At 47.8% G+C, this 26,953-nt stretch overlaps 1 protein-coding gene across 3 annotated transcripts in view; it reads left to right on the top strand.

Moving 5' to 3' along the window:
* Positions 1–26,953, top strand: part of LOC119399327 (4-pyridoxate dehydrogenase) — a 108,438-nt gene that overhangs the window by 20,254 nt on the left and 61,231 nt on the right. For all 3 annotated transcript variants that reach the window (XM_049417662.1, XM_037666140.2, XM_049417661.1), the window contains 3 exons: positions 3,171–3,373; positions 7,756–7,951; positions 15,153–15,290. In XM_049417662.1, coding sequence (XP_049273619.1) covers positions 3,171–3,373; positions 7,756–7,951; positions 15,153–15,290 — 537 coding nt within the window. The remainder of the gene's footprint in view (positions 1–3,170; positions 3,374–7,755; positions 7,952–15,152; positions 15,291–26,953) is intronic.

Below are 26,953 nucleotides of genomic sequence, written 5' to 3'. Positions count from 1 at the left end.
TTTACTATTTTGCTCTCGCGGTGAAGCTGTGACTCTTTTTTTCTAACGTGGTATGGTTTTCAATGTTGTGCGTTTGTGGAGAGCAAATGGTTCGGTTGGGCAACATGAGGCATTGCATTGCTGTGGGCAACGCGCGAGGATTTGACAACAACCCGCAGCAGCAGAACAAGCGCAATGCCACAGTGCATTAAACCCGCATTTGTTTCGTCTTTACATGTGACAATCTGGCAAGGCATCTAACTGCGATTGCTGCATCTCAGGCTCAACAAAATTGATTTTTATTGCGATAGCAATTATATTGACAGTCTCGGCTGGATTTTGCCGTCGCCGTCATGCACCCTATATGTATATATATATATATATATAAAAAAGCCCCAAAGAAAAATAATTCGGAAAAATGCTTCCGAAGCGCGGAATCGAACCAGGGACCTCTTGCTCCGCAGCGAGTGGCGCTAACTACTACGCCACGAAACGCAGATCCTCCACGTAGCTTACGGCGACCGTTATATACACACCCTTTACCGCTGGACGGGCTCAGAGACGGCCGGCGCTTATAAGCGTTTCTTCATTACCGGCGAGATGGCGCAAAGAGCGCGACGGGCGCATTTAAAAGTCGTCGGCGAACTCGCTCGCTTCTTCTTCTATTTGCGCAGGGAGAACCTTGCCGTTCCGCTGTCTGCTCGCGCGGTTTTCTCGTGGTGAGGGGAAGAGGGATGTTTCGAGCTTTCACCATGATGTCCGCGCTCATGTTACGGAGCGTACGAAAGTCATTCGAGCTCAAGGGACGCCGCTAAACGAACAAACAGAAGATGGGCGCGAACTGTCAAGTGTCACAGCTCGACACTTGAAGCACGCTATTTTGCGTCGCTGCTTCGGCCGCCTTTGCAACAGGAGCGCTGTTCAAACTGAGAGTATCCATTGGCGAGCCTCACTTCGTATAGCATTAGTTTCTTGCTATCGCATTCATTGCTTCACCCTTGCGGCGAAACTGTGACATTTTTTTTTCACGCAAAAAAATAAAAAAAAAAAGTTTTTTCATGTTGCCATATTAGTCTAGCATTCTTGTGGCATTTTCAGTTTAAAATTAATCATTCAGTAACTATGCCTTGCATGAAAGGTCGAATTTCACTTTAACGAAGTTTCGATAGTATAACGAAGTGAGTTGCCGTTTTTACCAACTTCGCTATATTGAGGTTTATCTGTTCTATGTACTATTCAAATGGGATTAAGTTGTTTTCATTTTCTAACATGCGTATTAGAGAGTGACATCACCGAGCGATATGGTCTCTACCCATCTTGACATAAAACAAAGTTCTGTTTCACTCAGGGAATTTTAGCAAAAACACTCAGGGAAAACCTGGAAAACTCAGTGAATTTAGAAATGTCAACTCGATAGACACCCTGTTAACGTTTTTTTAGAAAAAGCACAGGTCTTTTTTTGCGAGTAATATATTCACATTTCGGACTATATACGTCCATATAATACATAATAAATATACTCCTGCAACGAATGAAGAAGAAACGTTGTGATAAAATTTTGTCGAAGTTGGGAGAAATGGCATTTTGACACATATTGCTGCTCCATTTTCACAGTATAGATGTACAAATGAAAGTACGTCTTCTACATCGTTGCGTAGTATGCCTTGTTGGTATTATACAGAGAATTTTTCAAGCGAGTAATTGTTGTTTTAAGCAATAAAAAGAAATGGAAATGAACTACCACAAGGTTGTGCGAAGTTTCTCTTTGCTTCGCCTTTGCTGCATAGCACGTCAGCGCAGGATTCCAACGGGCGCCTTTTCGTAGCGACTAATGCAAGTCGTATACAACTGCTTGTCACTTATTTAAGCAATACCGCCGTATACAACTTCAATAGTACTAAAATGATGGCAAAGTATCTTCCCTCTTGGACCATCATGGGGCAGGTAATGTTCAACTGTTAATAGTCCAAAGGGGGCAGAATTATAATGTACCAAGCGGACGGCCTGCAATACAGTTCTATAACACCGTGTTTTCTGATAATTAGTCAGAATGCTTTTTTTTTTTTGCCAACTTTGTCAAATATTTTGTCACAACGTTTTTGCTTTATTCGTTCTCACAGTATCCTTATCATTTATTATATGAAGCTCTAAATCCCACAATGCGAATATATTACTCGCAAATAAATCTGTGCTTTTTCTAAAAAGCGTTAAACATGCTGCATTTTGGGATGTATTGTCATTGCCAAAATAACGAAAATAAAGACAAAAATGAATAAACTATCATAATCATGAAATAGCGGCGCCTTCAGATTAAGAAGCTGTTCCATGGTAATGACTCAAACTAGTAATTTTATATAAATTATTTAGCGTGACACATGTAGTTGTACTTCCGTGCGCAAAGTTCGAAGCGCCTTCTAGGCATCGGGAAATTTTGGCCCGAAAAATTACGCCTCAATAACTACCACTTACATTCATATAAACTACTATGATTTTCTTTTCAGCAAGATTCGAGGTGGTCGAAAAATCAACAGACCCACTTGATATGGAATGACGGTATTGTTACTCAGTTTTTGAACATTATTTTTCTACATTTATTATGTTTGTTGTTCATGGCAGGCCTGCATGAGTATTTATGAAAGACTGGAAAAATCAAAATTTCTCAAATGTCTACGGAGATAGCCCGCCATGATGCAGCTTAACTCCGCAAGTGTGCGCAGTCAATAAACTATTAAAAACGAAATGATTTCTGCCACGCTCGATGCCTGGCATTATATGTTAGCGACGGCAACCAAGGAGCACTTGTGCAGTTAAACATTTATTAATTAAATTGAATGAAAATTCTCAGGCTAGCGTTAAAATGACGCAGAATAAAAGAAATATACAAAATGAACAGACGTCACTATGGCTTAAAGGTGCCGCGACAGGCGAAATATGTTTCAGAAATTTCCGATTATGTTTATTTCTTTACAAGCTAGCAGATAAGTGCAGTTGCGACAAACAAATAAACACGTAAAAATCATCTTACACGGCTACAAATAATTCTAGGTTGGTGGCTTACACTGTTGCCGACATTTACGTTATGGTAGATTGTACTGCTGTGTCTCTGAATTTTTGCGTTGCCTTTTTGAATAAATAGCTGCCCGTCAGTCTAACTCACTGCGGTTCAATCACTGCTCCTCACGCATGCGCAGTGGGTGCTGGTTCAGCAGGAAGCGTGGTGGCCAATAGGCTCTCGGAGAGCGGTAACTACACCGTGTTGCTCCTTGAAGCGGGAGGCGAAGAGACGCCGGACCTCATGGTTCCTTTCACGGCACCCTTTGCGGCCAACAGCAACAACAGCTGGCAGTTCTTGACCGTGCCGCAAAAGTATTCCTGCCGTTCCTTTCCAGGACGCGTGAGTTACTTGCCGATATGTTTATTGTGCATGTTAGCTGGACGTAAGCTTGCCTTCCTGAGAAGGTCGTGAAACGTATTGATGATTTGCTTTTTGAAGTGGTCTGAAAGCACATATCAGGACTACCTATTCTACGTCTAAAAGTTACTGCAGCAGTGAAATATTGTGCCTGACACTATCTATACGTCGTAAAAACGACGATGACGACGACGACAACAACAACAATTTAATTGAGTAATAATTTCAATAGGTTCGATAGACTCCAACGCTTCCTGCGTTGCAATGGTTTGGCATTTCAATAAAAACAAGACAAACAACAGCAACGGTTGGAAACAACGGCATACCGTTGCAATTAATTCATCGTCTATATTAACACAGACGCGAATACGTCCTCAGTTATTCACGCTAACTGTGAAGAAGAGGGGAAGTAAATGTCTACTGTCCAAAGCTACGACCAACATTGATTGCTCGGTACATGCCAGCCTATACCAGAAAGCATGGTTTGGATTCGTACACGACACACGTTAAGGAATATTACACATCATACAAAACTCATCTGGCCACTATTCATCGCCAAAGAGAGAAACAGATGCGGTCGATATATTTCCCCTGATCCCTGATGAATATTTGAGCACTAGGTTGCAAAATCTCAAGTTTCAACAAGACAGACTATGTTGGTGAAGTTGGAGGCTTGAAGTGATGAGGCTTTGTTGAACGGGGATTGTGGCTGGAGCCAGCGTTTTGACAAGACTTTCCTGGTCACCGCCCTGACGAGGTGACTGTCCAAGCGTTGGCTACAGCCACGTTCCCCGTTTAGAAATTTCTCAACACAGTCGCAAAACGGATTGTTCCTCAGCTGCGTAAACGAACTGGACCTGCCAAGTTGAAGCCGTCTGACGGCGGATTGTGTATTTTATTTCGCTACATGTGTAGTAGCATTAGCAATTAACGTAATGTACAGTACTCACAGATTGAGACGCTAGAACGTAGGGCTGCGAAATGCATGCGTACTATCATTTACAGCGTCTACAGTTCCCGTCATATCGGCGTAAGTTTGACTCGAATACTCACATCAGAGCAAACATTTGATTTATTTATTTTTGATTCATTTACTTATTTCAGACACAGAGCGACCTTTAGCAGCCAGATTTGCGGCGACATGACGCGGTTATCACGGGCAACTGCTCATAGAAGTCGTTACATTAAAAAAAGGACGATTCGTGAGTCCTGTATTGGCCATGACTCACGAAGTGTTTTGCCGTGAATTGAAAATTGAGTTGCTATGCAGAATGTTGTCGCACAAACAAAACGGATGCCATAGCCAGCGCAGTGATTGTTTATTTAATTTCTATGGCGTCTTTTTCACTGTGATGATTTTTATAGTACTTCTACCATATCACAGCAGTGTGTATGTGACAGCTTGATCGTATTTACGTACATTGATTGTACTACAGCATTAGAAGCCGCGAAAACCTTACAGGTCCTGTGATTTAACATATTTATTATCATTGCTGTCAATTCTTTATGTTTATTCGGATATTTCCCCACTTAGACCGACGACGTTACAAAAGGGTGATTACACTGCTTATGAATATACGTCTTCCTTCACGCTGCACAACTTGCTCAAATGACAGTCTGTCCCACTGAGCGAGAGTAAAAAAATTAAGGGGGATGCTAAGGCGAAAGCCTAGTTGCGCCCATAGCGATGTGAAATGAAGCTCTAAGGCCACGCGGCGATGTATAGGCACCGTGCAATGAAGTTTTCGAAAAGCGAAAGCAGCGCAAGAACCCACGGAGCAGAAGCAGCCATATTAAGCCCAGTCCCGACTATACTCGCGGACAACTGTTCATGGCATTGAAGGAAAGGCTACGGGGGCGGAGCTACTGCACATGTACTGCTCCGCGTAGTAGTCTAGTTCGGCGCGCGTTTCGAATTTAGTGTGTACTTACCCCTAAAAGTAATGTTGTTCTAGGGGCGAAGCACCTTAGGGTCTAGGCTTGCCCGTTGTGTGGTGTCCGTGCTCACAGCACAGCACCGTGTAAAATCCCCTGAAAAGGTTTAACAATAGACTAATATCAGTCATAATTGCGATAGAACAATATAAAACACCTAGAAGCACAAACCCTTCATACAACTCGGCGATTTTAACGTAGACATTATGGACCTTAGGACTTAGCTTTGTCGTCGACGCTCACTGTCCGCTGTCATGGTTGTTAGAAAACCGTTGCTCTAGTCGAAACATATGTGTGTATGTGAATAAAAAAAGGTTCACAATAGACGAACGACAATCATAATTGTGACGAAGGAATATAAAACACCTACAAGCACAAACCCTTTATACTCGTCGGCGGCTTCAGCGTACACATTATGGACCTTAGGACAGAGCTGTGCTGTCGACTCTCTATGTCACTTAATTTACATTACATAGGGCAACGCTCGGGTAACAGCATATGTGAGACACAAAAAAAAGGTTGAACAGTACACTAATATCAATCATAATTGTGACAGAACAATATACAACTCCTACAAGCACGAACCCTTTATACTAGTCGGCGACTACAACGCAGACATTATGGACCTTAGGACCTAGCTTCGCCCACTCGTCATCATTCACTTCGTGGAGATGCGTTCCATTTTTTTAGAAACAAAAACTAAATTTACTTATACGAAAGGCCACGAAGCTTGCCCCTAGGACTGCCACCAAATGATTCAACGGACCGCTTGCTTCGCATGGGGGTTCACAACACATGGGAAGAACTCGCCGAAGCACACCTCATCAGCCCGGTCGAGAGACTCAAGCTCTCACCCACTGGCCGAGCAGTCCTCTCACGCACAGGATACGCAACCGTCCTAGAACCCGACGACGAATATAAGGGCAAGATATTGTCTCAGCTCCGAGAATGCCTGGAAGTTCAGCTGATCACCCGCAACATGCATCCTGAACATCACCGAGGAAGTCGGCTCGCCAGGGCAAACAACGTCAGGAACAACCACCGTAATGGCCCGCACGCGCGATACGTGGACGCTGCCAAGTATCCGGGACGTAGCGCCTTCGCGATTTGATTCACAGACCACAAGGAGACGGCACTGACGACGGCGACTATTCTGGCCAAACGCGCGGATACAGCCAAACAGGCCGCTATAGCACTCGCCATCCAAACGAGCGAGGATCCCGTAGTGGTCTTTACCGACTCGGCACGCAACTACCTGAAAGGAAGGATCTCCACAAGAGCGGTAAAAATACTGAAACTCATCGACACTCCTCCCCCCTACACCTGCATTGTCTGGGTTCCGGATCACGAGGGCCTCGAGGGGAATGACGCGGCACACGCCACGACCCGCGAATGCATCAACCGGACTTCCGCACACGAAACTCGAGGCACCTCCCACACAAGAACACCGGTAGAAGAAACCGTATCAGTACCTTTAACCTACCACGAATTGCTGCAACACTATCGACTTGAATGGAGGTTCTACCCTCCGCCTCATCCCAAATTTTCAAGAGACGAAGGCACGGACTATATACATACGACTTCAAAGCAACACATTTACGCACGCACGGCGTTCTATTGTATCACATAAAACCAACGTTATACGACTACATATACCCACACTGTAATGTGGGAGACACCCTAGCACACCTTCTGCTGCAATGCAAAGGCAGCAACCCAGCCTTACAAGCAGCAGCAACAGTTGCAAACCCAAACCTCCTTGGTGAAGCGTGGGAGGCTGCGATCTCCAAGCCGGACCTGGTAGACCAGCGCCAACTCGACGCGCGGATCCGGCAGGCGGTCCAGACCAGAGGGTTCCTGGAATGAGGGACCCTTCCACATTCACTTACTGGCCACCTAATAAACGTTTTTCTCTCTCTCTATTCTCACGCAGAAAACAGGGACGCCATTGTGGGACTACATTCTTCAGCAGTAGCACAAGCGTAGGTCGGCTCTTTCCTTCATTGCTAACAAAAGTTGTCCGCGAGTATAGAAGCGAACGCGACTGGCGCATGTACCCCGTCTAAAACGTGCATGCTTGGCAAAGCTATCGCCGCAGAACCGGTATGGAGAACACGTCTCACCCTTCTTCACGGCCTTACTGTACTGCTATTCGCGCAAACAACGCAAAGACGAAGTGAACGAAGTAGACGCGAAGCTGGCGTACTCAATTTTTTTACCACAATGAACCTCACACGAGCTTGAAACATAGGTGTATGTAAGGTTTTCTACTTAAAAATTTAGCATGTAAGTTAATCCTGGCCTGGTATTTCCTAATGTTGCTCACATGACCAGTTATTAAAACTTAGATATTGAGTACAAAGCCTTTAACCGCAATGTTTTTTTCGAGGCATTATGCAAATGAATTTCTTTCATACCTGTCGACGCAGAGGGCGACCATCAACCAGGGGAAAATACTGGGTGGCACCAGTTCCATCAACTCCATGTCATTCGTGCGTGGAAGCAAAAGAGACTTTAACCGATGGGAGAGACGTTTCGGAGCGACCGGATGGAACTACTCGAGCGTGTTGCCCCACTTCAAAGCCATCGAGACATTCAACGTGAGCGATGTGCCTGAACACGTCAGTGAGTCAAGTAGTCTTTTCAGGGGATACCACCAAAAGAATTAGAAAGAAGACTACCTAGGCGTTTCGGTTTAAGTGCTATCGCGGTGATAAGTTTACAAATAGCGGCCGCATCTCCAGCATCCGCGTTTATGGTGTCATGACTTTTCCCTTGGGTCCGTGTTTGCACGCCCTGCCTCTTTATCATAAATGCCTACCAAATAGCTCAACGGTACGGTACGGTACGAAGAACTTTATTAAAAGATCCGGAGAAGTGCCACCCCTTAGGGTGACACCGCGGGCCGCTCCCACGTGGGGACAGTTAGACCTAGCCTAACCGCCGCATCGCAGGCTCAACTCTCTCTTATTATAAGAGAAAAAAGAATTGTCACGCTGTAAATCTTCTTCCCAAAATATTTCAGTCAATCCTCACACCAGACATATATTTAACGAAGCGTGCGGCCCAATGGAAAGTACCCCTTATAAATGAAAAGCCTTGTGAGTGGCATTCAGCGCATTAAATACTGTAAAGATTGTACGCCAGAACCATACGTAAGAGGAAGTAGCAATCAACATATATGGTGGCCATGCTATCACTGATGGCCTCTTGCCTTTAAACTAACAAACGAATAGTTGTGAATCCGCGCTGACGGAAGCAGTTCGCAAAGCAAGCTTCTTGATAAGGGTTCTCAGAGTGCTTCGTTCCTTCGTAACTGCTGTTTGCCGCCTGTCTACCACTGTCACTAATATCATTTCCAACAAAGTCACAAATGGCTGGCACACTTACGAACACTTCTGGCGCAATTGCCTTTTATTTTAAATCCTGGGAGGTGGTGGTGGAGATGGACCGTAACTGGCAAGGTGTAAAACGTCTTTTGGCTCATGCTTCGAACGAATTTGCGTATAACCGTTAGATTCCATACTGCCCGCATCCAGGTTTTTCGCTCATGTGCAGGGTCGCTCACTTTTAGAATGACCTCATTAGCGTACAATTCCTTATAGCGGGAAAAGTTTTGAATTGTATGCTTTTATAGCAATATAATCTACGCAGATGAAGCATTACCTCAGCAGCCCTTGGTGAAATACAAAGATAGTGACAATGGCTCGTGCGGAATTCACGGCACCGAATTTATAATAGCTGTTGCAAAATCTTCCCACCGTAGAAGATAGTTTTTTCGTTTATGTCGCCAATGTTTTTTTCTAATGTATTCAATATTGTAGCAACAGAAAGGACAAAAGACGTGTGTATCAGGTAAAGGAGTATTTAAAGGAACACCGGGAAGCCCTTGGAAAGCATTGCAACAATTTCGTCTATGGTGTAAAACGACGTATATTTCGCCGTACACTGCTGTGATACTACTTATATTTTGGTATAGAATTACGGATTTGTGAACATTCTTGTTTAGTTCGTGAAGTTGTAATGTAAGCACCCCCCCCCCCTTTCTCTCAAGTGGAGAACCCTGAAGCCACCCTTGCCATCACAAAAGAAAAAAAATGAAAAGAAAAAGCTAATCTGCACGTGTGACGTGATTTATTGACGCGTCTTCAGGTAATGTCAGCAAGCGTCTAGAGTAGGGCGTCGGAGAGCGGCGGGCGTCAAGCAGCCAAAATCCGGGCAAGCGCGAGCTGGAGTCTCCTGCTACTGTTGACACTGCGGCTTGCTTGCTTGCTAGCTTGCTCGTGTGTTTCTTCGTCGTCCTCTCTTCACTACATTGGCCCCCGGGGAATAGCGGAGCCATCCTGGCGACTTAAGGCGTTGACAAGATGGCGGGGTCATAATATGGCTTGATGCGAGACACGTGGACGATTTCTCGGCCGCGACGGCGCAAGTCGTCAGATGGTGTCAGGGGCTCGACCTCGTAATTGACGGGAGAAGTCTGAGCAAGAATGCGGTAGGGGCCGTGGTATCGGGCTAGTAGCTTGGAGGAAAGTCCAGGAGTGTTCGGCGGTACCCAAAGCCAGACGAGAGCACCTTTCTTGAAAGCAGCAAGAGGTCCGTCGTCGTCGCGCCTAAGCTTCTGGCGACCTTGGTCTTCTGTCGTGAATGAACGGGCCAACTGTCGGCAATCTTCTGCGTAGATGGCAAAGTCGGAAATTGGGCTGTACTCACATGCGTCAGGTGTGTAAGGAAGCATGGTGTCCAGCATGCATGATGGCTCTCGTCCGTATAAAAGAAAGAACGGTGAGAATCCTGTGGTGGCTTGCGTAGCAGTGTTGTACGCGTATGTCACGAAAGGAAGAACGGTGTCCCAGTTGGTCTGGTCGGATGCGGTGTACATCGTCAGCATATCACCGAGAGTGCGATTAAATCTTTCGGTTAGGCCATTGGTTTGTGGATGATATGCGGTCGTCATGCGGTGAACGATATTGCACTGAACGAGCAATGCTTCAATAGCTTCGGAGAGGAAAACACGTCCTCTGTCGCTCAAAAGTTCGCGCGGGGCGCCGTGGCGCAAGACGAAGTTGCGTAGAATGAAAAACGCAACTTCTCTGGCTGTTGCTGTGGCCAAAGCTGCAGTCTCTGCGTAACGCGTGAGGTGGTCTACGCCGACAATAATCCATCTGTTCCCAGAAGTGGTCGAGGGCAGCGGGCCGTATAAATCAATACCAACGCGGTCAAAGGGACGCGCCGGGCACGGGAGAGGCTGAAGCGTACCGGCTGGTCGTTGGGGTGGAGCCTTTCGTCGCTGACAGGCGGTACAAGTGCGGATATACTTGCACACAAATGAATACAGTCCGCGCCAATAGTATCGCTGACGCAGGCGGTTGTAGGTCTTGAGAACGCCGGCGTGAGCGCTTTGCGGGTCGGTGTGAAAAGCAGCGCACATTTCCATGCGCATGTGGCGAGGTATCACAAGGAGCCACCTCCGACCATCAGACGCGTAATTCCGCCGATAGAGAAGACCATCTCGAATAGCGAAATGGGGCGCTTGGCGACGAAGAGTTCTTGAAGCGGGGTAAGCTGATGCATCAGCAAGAAAGTCGAGCATGTGGCAAACCCACGCATCCTTGCGTTGCTCCAACGACATGTCTGCGACGTCGATTGGCGACAAGGAAGCTGATGGAGAAGCGGTGTCGGACGCTAGCGGTGAGCGGGAGAGCGCATCAGCATCAGAGTGCTTGCGGCCCGATCGGTACACAACACGAATGTCATACTCTTGCAGCCGAAGCGCCCAACGACCGAGGCGTCCCGACGGATCTTTCAGTGACGAGAGCCAACATAGAGCATGGTGGTCCGTGACGACGTCGAAGGGGCGGCCATAGAGGTACGGGCGAAACTTAGCCAAAGCCCAAATTATGGCAAGGCATTCCTTCTCAGTAACCGAATAATTGCACTCCGCTTTCTTGAGAGTTCGACTCGCGTAAGCGACGACGTATTCTTCGTATCCCGGTTTCTTTTGAGCCAGTACTGCACCAAGGCCGACGCCGCTGGCGTCAGTATGGATTTCCGTTGGCGCATCAGGGTCAAAGTGCCGAAGTATTGGAGGCGATGTCAGTAAGCGCCGTAGCGTTTCGAAAGATGTGTCGCACTCTCTTGACCAAGCAGACAGGCCATTAGAAGTTGTCAAAAGATTGGTAAGAGGGGCGATGATGGAAGCAAAGTCGCGGACAAATCGGCGAAAATAGGAACACAGCCCAATGAAACTTCGAAGCGTCTTCATGCAAGTGGGCTTGGGGTATTCGGCAACGGCCCGGAGTTTCGCTGGGTCCGGAAGAACGCCTTCCTTGCAGACGACGTGACCCAGTATCGTCAACTGGCGCGCCGCAAAATGACACTTTTTGATGTTGAGTTGAAGAGCAGCTGAGGCGAGGCACGTCAAAATCTCACGTAGGCGCACAAGGTGAGTAGGGAAATCCCTAGAAAAGACTACGATGTCGTCGAGGTAGCAAAGGCAGGTGTTCCACTTGTAGCCGCGAAGGATGTTGTCCATCATTCGTTCGAAGGTAGCTGGGGCATTGCACAATCCGAACGGCATGACGTTAAACTCGTAGAGTCCATCAGGAGTGACGAAAGCAGTCTTCGCACGATCGGTGACATCCATCGGTACTTGCCAATAACCCGAGCGTAAATCTAAAGACGAGAAATATTCTGCCCCTTGTAAGCAATCGAGGGCGTCATCGATGCGTGGCAACGGGTACACATCCTTTCGAGTAATCTTATTGAGGCGGCGATAGTCAACGCAGAACCTTATTGATCCATCCTTCTTGCGCACAAGTACGACAGGAGAGGACCAGGGGCTCTGGGACGGCTGTATCACTGCGCGTTTAAGCATGTCGTCGACTTGTTCGTTGATGATTTGCCGTTCTGCCGCGGAAACTCGATAGGGTCGTTGGCGTAAGGGAGCATGTGAACCGGTGTCGATGTGGTGTGCGACGCTCGTCGTGCGGCCCAAGGTTGGCTGGACACAATCGAAGGACGAGCGGAAGTCTTGCAGAAGGGCGAGGAGTTGGCTGCGATGCGATGGCGGTAGATCGTCGGCGATTGAAGGGCGGAAATTATCTGGGGCTGAAGAGTTGGGAACAGGGGACGTCATGGCGTTCAGCTGAAGGTGGTGTTGGTCCTCAGAGAAGTCCAGTGAACGCAAGAGGTCGACGTCTTGTACGTGGCCCAAAGATTCCCCGCGAAGCAAGGTAACGGAGGACGTCAGCGAGTTGGCAACAAGCATTATCGTAGCGCCAGCATTAATCGATAGTACTGCAAAGGGCAGTCGTAAGCCGCGACGACGTAGAAATACGTCCGACGGGGCAAAAAGTGCTGTTCCGTCTGGTGCCGTCGTACAGGTCAGTGCTACAACGGTCCACGTGTTTGGGGGTATATCTGTGTCCTCAGCGACGACTAGTTTGTGGGGAGGGTCGGACGAAAGAGAGGTAAATTATTTACAGTGAAACACAAATTTACAGTTGCACTGGTCACGGCTGTCGTAACCTATATATATACAGTAAATAGAGCGCATCGCTTCACTAACCTGGTATTCAACGCAGTTGTAAACACAAACAGTTCCACGAAAAGTAATCAGATTGTGTGTTTCTCTTTTGCGTTACCAGTAGCGTATTTTATTTTTATCCTATATAATTGGCATAAGACTCAGATGCAATGCATGTAACATGTAATGGCAGGCCATGTCCTGGTGTTGTTGAGTGCTTTTAATAGTGCAGTTGAGGCAAACATGGAATTTTATTACAAAGAAGACTTGATGTTCTAATGGACAGCGTATACATAAGGACACCGAGTCTACCTAGTTATACGCAAGACATTTTCAGCGTTCTTCGTCATCAGTTCTAGTGAGATACATGGGCGTCCATGTGCTGCCTGCACAATGATGAAACTTACAACATATATTATATGCAGGTTGTAATTTACATATTGGAATTTCTTCCATATTTTAATTGGACCTCACCATTTACTTGTATCAACTTTCCTATTTATAGTTCAGTTTTTCCGTGTTTTTCTAATATGTGCCTTATGACAACATATGCTGTCTGTCCGTTTACAGTCACTAGCACCAGCTATATAGAGTCTTTAACAATTTAAAGGTTATCCTTTATGAAAGATTCACACATTTGTTTCTTTTATTTTTCATCCTTGCTCCAGCTCAGAAACAAACAAATTATACATGCGCAGGTAACTACGTTTTACGATTTTTAAAAGCGCCGGAAATATCGCGCAAATAACGATTACTTGATGAAACACGTTAATAAATGGTGAATAATCAACTAGAGGCTAAACTTGTTAATGATTAATTATTAACCGATTAGAAACAGTATCAACAATCTCTATGCTCTTTCGTATTTTTAGACCTCCGAGTTCTTGTTTGCACTCTAGAAGCAAGAAAGTGAGCTTCCTTGGAGGGGAAAATAGGTTAATAAATTTATTTGTTTCTTACAATGACCCTAAAACCATCCTACGTATCTGTATTTATTCGCTTGTTTGATTACACTCAGGGCCAGAGGCATTAACCCCGGAGGGTAGTGGAACATTCAGAAAAAACTCATGGTACAAGCTTTGTCCTGCTGATGCAATGTTAGCTGAAAGGATAAGAAGTATAAGTACAACCCGGAACACAAAGAAAAATAAATCAATTCGACAAAAAAACTACATTACATGTTAGTACACTCGTATTTAAAACGTTATGAGAGTGGAAATGAAGAAGAATAGACGTGATTGATTCTCGAAGGTTGTTTCAGTCCTGTGGGGTGCAGGGAACAAATGACTGTGTATGAATTAAGCATGATATTATTCCCACCTTTTGAGAATGATCTAAACGAGATGAAATATATAATAACGGAAGAATGAGGTCGTTGTGCAATATTACCTTATTGCACTACATGGCTAAAGTTTACACTACTTGTTGAAAAACGAAGCTATTTCGTGTAATATCATCGCGCAGAAAGCTGTACAGCGAAGCTATCTTTGCGGACCCTATGTCGGTGTCGTCGTCGCTCCCCATCCATGACGCTCGTTAAAACTCACGAGATCGACCACGGTGTTGAGGTGTGACTGAAGGGGGGAGAAAATGAAGAATTAAATATAAACAAAATAAATTTCCTTGCTGAGGCAGGGTGTGAATCCGGGTCCTCACGGTGCTAAGGCAGGTGTCATGACCACTGGACCATACACCCACGCTTGCCCAACATGAATTTATGAGACGCTTACGAATGCGAGAGGGGAGCGGCCGCGTGGGCCACGCGCCCCTCCCCTTTCTCAGCGGATCATGCGCTCGTTTGCATTCTAGCTCCGACGTTGCCACGTTCGTTGAACGGCCGTGCTGAGCCCGAGACGCCGAGCGCTAGCGACGAGACGATGGCGACGACGCTGCCGGTCGTTTCGCCGGTGCGAACACGAGTTTACGCGGACAGATACTTATCACGAGTCAACTAGGGGGTGCATACAATGCTTAGAGAAAACTGTGCCGAAACTTACGAGGAAAATGTAATGCCTGACGAAAGGGGCGACAGCTTCGTCGTCCAACGGTTTTCACGCCGTGGAACTGGGTGAATTTTAAAACTGTGAGCGGAAAGTACACTTTTTAAGTTAGTCGAAACAGTCTCATCAAGCTGGGACTTTGCTTCCCCTCCCTCATTCCGACTCCTCCCCCCACCCTATTTCATTTGCGCCCACTGTATTTTCACCTCCGTCTTTTAGACAGCATGAACTAAAGAATCCGCAGTCGACGACTCCGTTTCATGAGGCGCTTGCACGCAAAATTGTTAACTCTGCGCAGAGTCATACTACCACGGAACGAGAGGGGAGACGCCGATCAATTACCCCCGCTACAGAACGCCGCTCAGCTATCACTTCCTCAACGCCTGCAGCGAGTTACACTACCAGTACGTTGACTACAACGGCGACAGGTATACAGGTAAGACTTGCGAAATTTCTCGCCACAAACAGATTTTTTCATTAAAAAAATCCCGGTAAACTCGAAATATAACTGTTAAAAATCATTCCGAATCCCCGCAATGGTGTGAAAAAGACACTGTATACAAGTCCCGTCTTTCGACATGTTCCCAGATAGTCACAGCAACCTCCAGCTGACACCTTGTTTCGTAACGCGTTTAAGACTTCGCGAATGTTGTAGCAGTGGCGTTTTCTTTGTCGCGGCTATTAAGTGTCTTGATCGCGAAAGTATGCGTTCGTGGTTTTTGGTTACGGCATCTTTGTATCTTGTGCTATAGGTTCTGTAGAATATTTGAGTTGAAGTGCTCGAGCTCTTGCCTGTCTTCTTTACTTGCGAAAGCCTGGGTATGCGCTGCAGAGTGCTGGTGCCACTGAGACTGATGCTCGTACGTGTGTTGAGAGTCAATTTGTCGTTCAACCCAACACCACCTGCCGTTACTTCCACATCGTAGCCAAGCTTAAGTAGCAAGCATCTCCTGCCAGGAGTCAATTTGAGACTGTCAATATCGCTCGCTTTGGGTGCATCTGCCAACTACTCCCACGTGCTGTGAAGGCCGAGATGGAGCAATCGTGCTGCATGCCTCGAATTGCCAATTCAATCATTATAGCTTTACTAATCAGTACGTTTAGTTTCTCACATCTCTGCATTTTTTCAGGGTCAGTTAAAGTGTCCTACGCGATCCGCTTGTGATGAGCGTCTGTACGACACGCAGTGTTTGTTGTTTTTTTTTTTTTTGAGGCAGTGTCGTTGGTTAGCAACTCTTTTAATGAGGTGTGTCACATGGAACGTTTAGTAAGTGCTGCGACTTCTGAACCGTCTTTATGTATGGTAAGGCAGGGGATTGAAAACGACTGTCCTCGTGGTATGTTGAGTTTGTTGGGCATTTCTGCGCGTGTAATCCTGGGAGTGTGAGCAAGCACCACTCGTAGCCATGGCGCTGAGTGCAGCGAAGCTGTCATAGCTGGCACTAAGACGGCCGTTAACAAAAAAAAAAAAAAAACCTGCTGCGCCGTTGCCATAGCAACCGGCACAGCTGCGCGCAACCTGTGCTAAAAATAGCCAAGCAGCCGCCACAGTTTCTTACACCGTGGCTCAGGGACAGCGATTTCTACACATTCATAGTGGCAAGCTTTGCGCGTATTCCGCATCCGCCCGTCGCCGTCTCTTGGCTGCCGCTTCTTCGACCAAGCACGCTGGATCCAATCACCGCCGGCTTTGTGATTCCCGTGCTGCAGCACGACGAGCTGAGGACCAACCAGCTTCGCCGTCCCAAGCTTTGCGCAACTTAGTGGAAACTTTCCGCATTTTAAATGCGAAGCATTTCTTAGCGAACTTCTGCGACTTTGAGCGTATCTATCTATCTATCTATCTATCTATCTATCTATCTATCTATCTATCTATCTATCTATCTATCTATCTATCTATCTATCTATCTATCTATCTATCTATCTATCTATCTATCTATCTATCTATCTATCTATCTATCTATCTAGCCGCCTACGACTTTGTGCTCTCCTGGTCGCTTGGTTAATCGAATGTACACCAAAATTGGTATGGTGTAACATGACTGTATGACGAACATAAATGATAAGTCATAACATGAAAATCATGACACGCACGTCATGTACAGCATGACTTACGTGCCACGCTCATGGTGCGCTGGCGGCCGTCTCGCTAGCTTGATCTACCCCGAAATTGGTATTGAGTGACGTGACTGTGTGACGAACATAAATAGCACACGAGTTAACATGAAAATCATGACACGCATGTCATGTACAGCATGACTTACGTGCCACGCTCATGGCGCGCTGGCGGCCGTTTCGCTAGCTTTATATACACCAAAATTGGTGTCTTGCGACGTGACTGTGTGAGGAACATAGATAACACACGAGTTAACACGAAAATCATGACACACATGTCATGTACAGCATGACTTACGTGCCACGCTCATGGCGCGCCGGCGGCCGTTTCGCTAGCTTGATATACACCAAAATTGGTATCTTGCGACGTGACTGTGTAACGAACCTAAATAACACGAATTAACATGAAAATCATGACATGCATGTCACGTACAGCATGACTTACGTGCCACGCTCATGGGGCGCTGGCGGCCGTTTCGCTAGCTTGATATACACCAAAATTGGTATTGCACGACGTGACTGTGTGAGGAACATATATAACACACGAGTTAACATGAAAATCACGACACGCATGTCATGTACAGCATGACTTACGTGCCACGCTCATGGCGCGCTGGCGGCCGTTTCGCTAGCTTGATATACACCAAAATTGGTATCTTGCGACGTGACTGTGCAACGAACATAAATAACGCGAGTTAACATGAAAATCATGACACGCATGTCATGTACAGCATGACTTACGTGCCACGCTCATGGTGCGCTGGCGGCCGTTCGCTAGCTTGATCCCCGCAGTTGGTATTTCGCGACGTTACTGTGTGACGAACATAAATAATAGGAGTTAACATGAAAACGATGACACGCATTTTCCTCAAAGACATACAAGACGATGTATGCAGCTCTTTGCTGGCTGCTTCGCATTACATCGATTCCCACAATGAGTGGGATCTGCCGTCTTTTTTTTTTTTTTTTGCCAGCTAGTGTCACGTTGCGCGTGATAGATTTAGGAGCTCGCAACTGACCAAGAAACCCTTGCGTGCTACGTACACGTATTAAGTCTGGTGAGGCGAGACCTCCACTATGACAGAGTGAAAGAAGGAGCATGGATCGAGGGGCTCGTTTATTTGTTAGACACAAACTAACGAAGGTAAGGAATGCATATAGGGAATTATATGTAGTTTTTAACTTAGCTTTGAACTGTACTGTAGTAATATGTCAAAAATGGAATAAAGTAAAATGGACGAAAAACAACGTACCGTCGGTGTGGACCGAACCCACAACCACTGGTTAACACTGCCAGGTGTACACGCACAAAATACCCAACAAAGTGGGCGGGAAAAAGACAGCCACCGTAGCTCAGTCGGTTGAGTATTGGACGCGTAATTAGAAAGTTTTGGGTTCGGTCCCTATTGACGGAAATTAATTTTTGTGCTCAATATAATTCATTGACAGTTATGTAACACATGCTAAATTTTAGTTTGAAAACTACAAATAGCAGCTCATTGGCTTCCTGGGCTTTATTGTCGGTTGTCTTCATCAGGTTCGTAATAATTAGGATGATATTGTCACGCTGCATGAGTTCGCTGGAGCCTAGAAGAAGAGGAGGCAGAAGGGCGCACGAGCAGCGACCAGTTGTGGGGCTGACCGTCCAGTCTCCTCAGGGCAAACAAACAAACAAACAAGACCGTCCTGTCCCTTGCGCTGCACTAAGCATATCTCACTAGTCTCACCCTGTAAATAAATCCATACCATCGTTACAGTTTTGGTGGACGTGCTGGGTACGTAACACTGGACGACCGAGCTCTACCGCCCCCTCGACGCAGTAAACGGTTGGCGGGTCTACCACCGGGAGACGTTGCCATGAATGACGCGGACAGACGTGATGATGGCCACGAAAGAATCGCACAAGAGACTGCTCGTTCAAGACAGGTGGGCTGCACTCCTTATCGGGAGCCGCGCACATTCTCGGGAAGAGAAGATGAGGACGTCGACGACTGGTTGCGGCACTATAAGAGGGTGAGCCGTCTTAATGAGTGGAGCGCCTCTGCACAACTCTCGCATGTTGTCCTGTACCTTGCCGGAACTGCACTTTTGTGGTTTGACAACAATGAGGATGTGCTGACAACTTGGGAGACCTTCGTCGACGAGATAAAGAAGTGCTTCGGTGATTCGCTCTCCAAAAAGAAAAAGGCCGAGCAGACACTTTCACGGCGAGCACAGCTACCTGGAGAGACGTGCACGACCTACATAGAAGAGACCCTGAAGCTATGTGGTATTGTGAATCCAAACATGTCGGACGAGGACAATGTGGGACATTTGCTCAAGGGAATTGCCGAAGATGTTTATAATTTTCTTATCTCTAAGGAAGATGTCACGACGCCATCCGACTTGCGGCGTCACTGTCGTGCCTTTGAAGCTCTCAAAACACGGCGGGTACTTCCGAAGTTCGGCCGACTGGACAACGTCACGAATGTAGCAAGTGTAGACATCTCTTCCCCTGACGACCTCGCCGCTATGATACGGCGTGTTGTCAGAGACGAACTGGCTCACTTTCAAGGTGGAGATGTCAACCGCGTGTGTCACCAGTGTGCATTGGATGAGCGCTATCCGGAAGTACCGGTCTCCTGGTCACGACCTGCATACACCAACCGCGATGACGTCCATATGGAGGGCACCATGACACAGCCTCAAGTGACGACTTTTACGCGTCGACAGGACGTGCCGCCTCGTCGAGTGTCTTCCGAGTACGTAATGCCCAGGAGACCTGTGTCCTACAACAATGAGAACCACCGCAACCCACCTGTCTGCTTCAATTGCGGTGTTCAGGGACACATCTCGAGGTACTGCAGACGTCGTCCGCAACGCACTGCAAGAGATCGTGCGTATCCGCTTCGCATGCAAGACGCCGCACCCTGGCAACCATCTGCCCCAGCTACCCCTTTTCGTCTGCCACCGCGGGAATACATGCCCAGGAATTCGTCTCCGGTGTCTGACCGCAGCCTGACTCCGCCACCAACCCGGACGCGTCGATCGCCATCACCGCGCCGCCCGCCTACACCACCCCAGCTGGGAAACTAGCTGGTGCGACCGATGGAGGTGAGGTCGCAGGACGGTCATCTTCGCAAATTCCTCCGCCTGTCGTCATGTCAAAGAACAAAGTGTGTGTTTGTATTGAGGGTGTTAGTACTGTTGCCTTAGTAGATACTGGTGCTTCCGTGTCTGTGATGTCCCTTTCTTTCAAGAATCGCCTAGGACAGAAAGTGATGTTTGCCTGGGACGGGAAGTCCACATTTCGTGGAGTTGGCGGCGAACTGTTGCGACCTGTTGGAGTCTGTTCAGTTTTGGTTACCGTGGGTGAACAGGCGTTTCGAACTGAATTCACCGTACTAGCATGCGCTACTCATGACGTAATTCTTGGCATCGACTTTTTGCGAGACTGTGGAGTGACATTAGACTGCAGAGCTGGTGAAATATCCCTGAGAACTGATATCCTACCGCATGATTGTGACGAAATGCCATCTGATCGAGTTGAGGTATTTTCCGTGTCCAGTGATGTGCTTTTACCTGCGCAAACAGCAAAATTTGTTCCGGTTACTTTATCTCGCCCACGTGAAGGTTTGTCCTGTGGACTGATTGAGCCGGACTATTCTAACACGCTAAAGAAGAGTCTTATAGTCCCTCGTTCACTTGTCCAACTCGTAGACGGTTCTACTCACGTGTGGACGGTGAACGTGTCCTCCGAGTCCGTTATTTTACCTGCTGGGTTGAAGCTAGCGTACTTTGAAGAAGATACCGCTGTGAGTATTCGTGCAGTTGCTGTCAGTACCGACGAAACTTCGCCACTCTCTGGCCACTCGTCATAGTTCAACGCCATGATCAACAAGTCGCTCCCCTCGACCGACCGACGCGCGCTCCACGAGCTTCTTGTGCGCTATGCTTCCGTCTTTGACTTTGCACAACCTGAGCGTCTGCCTTCACCACCGCAGTCCCGCGTGCACCACTGCATCAATACTGGGGCCGCGGCCCCCATTCGACTGAAGCCGTACCGCGTCTCTCCCACCGAGAGGAAGGTGATCGACGACCAAGTTAAGGACATGCTACAGAAAGGTGCCATACAAGAGTCCTCTAGTCCTTGGGCAGCTCCCGTTATACTGGTCAAGAAAAAAGATGATTCGTGGCGATTCTGCGTCGACTATAGACGCCTAAACGCAGTAACGAAAAAGGATGTCTATCCGCTTCCACGAATAGACGATGCCATAGACTGCCTACATTCCGCTTCGTATTCTTCATCTGTCGACTTGCGCTCAGGCTACTGGCAAATACCTATGAACCCACAAGACAAAGAGAAGACCGCTTTTATTACGCCGGATGGCCTCTTTGAGTTTAATGTAATGCCCTTTGGCTTGTGTAATGCTCCGGCAACCTTCGAGCGATTCATGGACACGATCCTTCGCGGCCTCCGATGGGAAATATGCATGTGCTACCTTGACGACGTGGTCATTTACGGTAAGACATTCCACGAGCACAACCAACGCCTTGAAGTTGTTCTCGACTGCATCCGCCGTGCGGGACTGATTCTTAACTCGAAAAAGTGTCACTTTGGTGAGCGTCGAACGCTTGTCCTTGGTTTTCTTGTCGACAAGGAAGGTATCCGTCCCGACCCTCAGAAGCTTGCCGCCGTCCGTGAATTCGAGCAACCGAAGACAGTGAAAGACCTCCGCAGCTTCCTTGGACTGTGCTCGTATTTCCGCCGTTTCATTAAGGACTTTGCACGTCTAGCTCATCCACTCACGTCTCTGCTTCACAAGGACACACCCTTCGCATGGACTGCTGAGTGCGAATCTGCGTTCAGTGAGCTAAAGTTTTTACTTACCTCTGCTCCAATTTTACGCCATTTTGATCCGGAGGCACCAACTGAGTTTCACACCGATGCTAGTGGTGTGGGCATTGGAGCGGTACTTGTACAGATACACAGTGGACGCCAACAAGTTATCGCCTATGCAAGCCGTACACTCACAAAGGCGGAACGTAATTATACCGTCACCGAAATAGAATGCCTCGCGGTAGTGTTCGCCATTCAGAAGTTTCGACCATACTTGTACGGCCGTCCCTTCAGGATAGTTACCGACCACCATTCACTTTGCTGGTTGGTTGGACTACGCGACCCCACCAGCCGGTTAGCTCGCTGGTCATTACGGCTGCAAGAATACGACTTTTCCGTCACATACAAGACCGGTCGCTGTCACACCGATGCTGACTGTTTATCTAGACTTCCGTCAGCAAGTACCCGAGATGGGGAGGATGACTTGGACGAATATCTTCTCGGAATATCCACACAGTTTCCCGATGCCGCCGCCTTCAAGCGTGAACAGGAGCAAGACCCTTCCGTAAGGACTCTTCTTGATGCCGCTCGGTCAGCAGCATGGAGTTCACCTTTCACCATATCCGCAGGCTTATTGTACAAGAAGAACTATTCCGCTGAAGGGGCTCCACTCCTTCTCGTCGTGCCCCAGAATCTTAGACCCGAGATCCTTCGTGCCATGCACGATGACATCACATCAGGTCACCTAGGCTTTGCTCGGACGCTGCACCGTGTGCGTCAGCGTTTCTTCTGGCCCAAGCTCTGGAAGACAACAAAACAGTACGTTGCCAGCTGTGCTATTTGTCAACGCCACAAACAACCAACAACACCTCCGGTGGGTGCCTTGCAGCGAATTAAGCCACCAACCCTTCCCTTTGAAAAGATCGGCGTTGACTTGCTTGGCCCCTTCCCTAAGTCATCTGCTGGGTGTCGCTGGATTATAGTGTGTGTGGACTACCTGACGCGATATACTGAGACGGCAGCGCTCACTTCCGCTACAGCAGCTGACGTCTCATTCTTCCTGCTCCACTCTGTCATTCTTCGTCACGGTGCTCCGCGTATTGTGATTAGTGACCGAGGACGACAGTTTACAGCGGATGTTGTTGAAGAACTACTACGCCTTTGTGGGTCTGACTACCGGCACTCGTCCCCCTACCACCCTCAAACAAACGGCCTGACTGAGCGCACTAATCGCACCTTGACCAACATGCTTGCCATGTATGTGCCCAATGACCACAAGAATTGGGACTCTGTTTGGCCATTTGTTACGTACGCATACAACACGGCGAAGCACGAAGTCACCGGGTATGCGCCTTTCTTCTTGCTGTACGCTCGCCATCCCCAAAGCTTTATCGACACGATACTTCCCTGGTCTCCACACGAAGACTTCTCAGTAGCCCGGACTTTATGCCGCGCTGAAGAAGCTCGTCGACTGGCTCGCCTCAGGACTATTTCGTCACAAGACCGAGCCAAAACTCGCTATGACGCTCGACACACGCCTGTCACATTTGCTCCTGGAGACTTTGTTTTGCTTTGGACGCCTGTGCGGAAAAAAGGATTATGCACGAAGTTTTTGTGCAGGTATACCGGTCCATACGTCATATTGAGACGTTTGAGTGACGTCACGTTCGTCATCGCCAAAGTGTCTTCTGACAACCGGCGGTCACGTATAACCCAAGCAGTACATGTTGCCCGCCTGAAGCATTACCGCCATCGGGCTACGTAACTCGCTCGGAGAGCTTCGTCTGCACCCGGGGAAATTGTCACGCTGCATGAGTTCGCTGGAGCCTAGAAGAAGAGGAGGCAGAAGGGCGCACGAGCAGCGATCAGTTGTGGGGCTGACCAGGGTTGCCACTGACTTTCGAGTAAATGTCGCCAAACGACGAGCAGAAAGTCGCCAAAAGTCGCCATTTTTTTACGAATTTCGCCAAAAAAGTCGCCATTCCAGATATGTGCGGCATATCCTAGTAATAAGAATTTCCACTGATGTATAGACACGTAGAATACAGTGCCATTCAAAGCCCTGAAAGTATATTGACATTTCTCAATGCCAGGCGCATCGCCCCTTCACCATGGGAGTGCTTGGTGCACCTGGTTCTCCGACTAGCCGCAAGATGTGCGCGGAGGCGCAAGTATGAAATGATAAAACGCTCATGATATCCTTCCATCCCTGTCCGCTCGTTTCAAAGGTAAAAGTGTGGTAAACCTTAGGCGAAAGCCGCGAAGGTGTTTGTAAACAGCTTTACATTCCCTCATATGAAAAAAAGAATTAACAGGTTTATTGAAAGTAGCAAGACAGAATTCTTACAGGTATCGTTCATTAGTGATTCTTATGCCTTTCAGTGTGAACTAATATGATACCGGACGCCACTGTCCCTTTCATAGATAATCACTTATATCTACCCGCGTCAATCCACTGCGTTATAATTGAACAGGTAGACATTGTATAATGTTATATAGCAATTGTTTTCATTGCACACGTCCACCGAGAACAGTAGAAAATGCCTGAATAAATAATTTTTTATTGCACGAACACCAGCGTATCCGCCCATCTTCGCTCTACGAGGTCGATTAGGGGATACTGCAGCAGTGAATAAGTCGCCAAACTATTCAGAACAGTTGGAGCTTTGGCGGAACAAATGGCCGGAACACACGACCAACCCGCCATCTAGCCCCTTCAGAAGCGAAACTTTAGCGAAGCTCTGAAGCATCTAGATGAATCTAGATGAATTGAGTTAGAAGCATCTAGATGAATTGAGGAGATACACACGAGTTACAGGATGGACATACAGAACGGCGCGTAATGTGCACCTCAAAAGCGAGAAAAATACAGAGAATAGTGCCGCTCATTCGTTGGGAAGGCGCTGAGCTTAGGATGCATAACTCAGTAGAGACCTAAGCTGAAAATCGCCAAAAATTCGCCATGTCGCCATTCAGAATTTTAGGTCGCCACGGGCCTCTAAAATTCGCCAATTTGGCGAAAAGTAGCCACCATTGGCAACCCTGGGGCTGACCGTCCTGTCCCTTGCGCTGCACTAAGCATATCTCACTAGTCTCACCCTGTAAATAAATCCATACCATCGTTACAATATGTTTGCGGTGCATTCGTACTGCCCCAGGGCACATGTATCAGAGCAACTACGCTTGTACGCCCCTCATTGCCGGCTGGCGCAAATTATTCCGTGACTATCATAGGATGCCGGCGCAACCACAGACAACCGGGAAAGCATTTCTTCACTCGCGCCCTGTTCAAGACGTAGGGTCGCGCAGCTTCAGGTAGTGGGGTGGTTTTAACTTCTGGGCGGCATTGGTATTATGCATTCACAACGAGCTACGCTGCCAACGTTCCACCGCCCGCCAAAACACCCCGCACGCATATACTGTCACGAGGTTTCAAACGGCCTCTTCGACCCATGCTTCCTGTCTGATCAGATCAAATATTTGTTTAGAAAGAAGGTGGCTTGGCGACTCTAGCTGCTGCCCCAAAGTGGCCCGCCTGCGGTTACTTTGACCCCGATGATACAGCATGTTTTCCGCACGTAGATGTCTGGATCCGGAAACTATTAGCAAACGCAGCTAGCCAATAGAAAATACTACTTACGAGTGCAGACCTTTGTCAATTCGGCCCCTGGAGCCCTTCTTGTAGTTTCTGTCGCACACCCACTCCCTCATGTGACGGCGCCGCTATCCTACACCGGCTGCCCTCCCCGCCCACTCAGCTACGCGGCTATGGTGCCACAAACTTATTGGCCAAAAGCTTCCTTCTCAGCGCTCCTGCGTCCGGCCTCCGATGCCTGGGTCGTCACCGCAGTTCTTTCGTCACAGAGACGTGGCGCAATACGGTAACCGGCATATCTTCTTTAGCAAGGTGTGAGAGCGGGCTAGTTGGTATTCCATATTACTAAAACTTTAGCGCAAAACGAGCACGGCGGACAAAGAAACACCTGTCTCGTCGTTTCTTTGTCCGCCGTGCTCGTTTTGCGCTAAAGTTTTAGTAATATCTTCTTTGCCTGTCGTATTGCTTGCCGTCTTGCGCGCTTCTGTCGCCGCCGTATCCCACGTCATGAAACCTCCGGAACGCCTAGCTACGCGCCGCAACACGCCGTGTTACCACATCTAGGCTATCACATCTCCCCATTCACCGAAGCGCTTCGACTCCCATCGCTGCGCAGACACTCTTTGTTGTATGCGTCGTTGACATAGGCGTGCGCACAGGGGGGAGAGGGGGGCGGACGCACCCCTAGACCTGTGCACAAAGGATAAAAAAGACCTGTGCATAAAGGAAAACACAGGATATAGCGAAAAGAAGTCGACGGGACAAGCTGGCACTTACAACTGAAGAGAAAGCCGCGCTTGATTGCGCATGTGTGAGCAACCAAGCTTCGCCTAAAACGACAAATAATCGAAAAATTAGCTAGCAATAATCGCGTTCAGAAAGATCGTTTCTTTGTCAGATAAATGCACTGACGTGTCACTGACACAGTCATTACTCCGTTTCTCATGTAAGAAGCCTCTAAAATTTCCCTTTCGTTCTTCGTCCCACCCCTGCACAAAATACTAGTGCTTTCAAAAGCAGGAGTGCCTCCGCACTGGCTTGCAGCGGCTCGGCAGGTGAGCACCGTTACTCATGGAAGGGAGGCCCTGTGCTTCCTGAGGCGATCGTTAGTACAACGGCCAGTTTGGCCGATGTATGCTTTGCCGCACGATAAAGGGATGTGATAGATCACACGTGTGGCGCAAGGCACAAACTTCGAAGCATGGTTTGTGCCACATGTAACCCTTCGCTGCGCATGCCGTTTGATGCGGCTGCATAGGCCGCTTAACTTTCGCGGGGCCGAGAACACCAGGCGCATGCCATGTTTATTGGCCACTTTCTTGACATTGTGTGATAGCTTGTTCAAGGAGGTGATCAAGAACGTGGCCAATAAATCTATGCACAGTGTACTAGGAACCAAGACTTCACGAATGTGCTATCCAGCAAGCTGAGGTGTCGAACCTTTACGCCGCAGCATTGAGGTCAGGCAATACTCGTGAGACTTCAGGAGGAGAGAAAGACACGACAACTTCCAGGCAGCTATTCTCGATGTGTGCATCTAAAGATGTCGATACATTTCCACAGAGTGCGT

The sequence above is a fragment of the Rhipicephalus sanguineus genome, chromosome 7 (genome assembly GCF_013339695.2).
Source record: "Rhipicephalus sanguineus isolate Rsan-2018 chromosome 7, BIME_Rsan_1.4, whole genome shotgun sequence".
Classification (NCBI taxonomy): Eukaryota; Metazoa; Arthropoda; class Arachnida; order Ixodida; family Ixodidae; genus Rhipicephalus; species Rhipicephalus sanguineus.
This window is presented reverse-complemented; position numbering and strand designations above follow the sequence as displayed.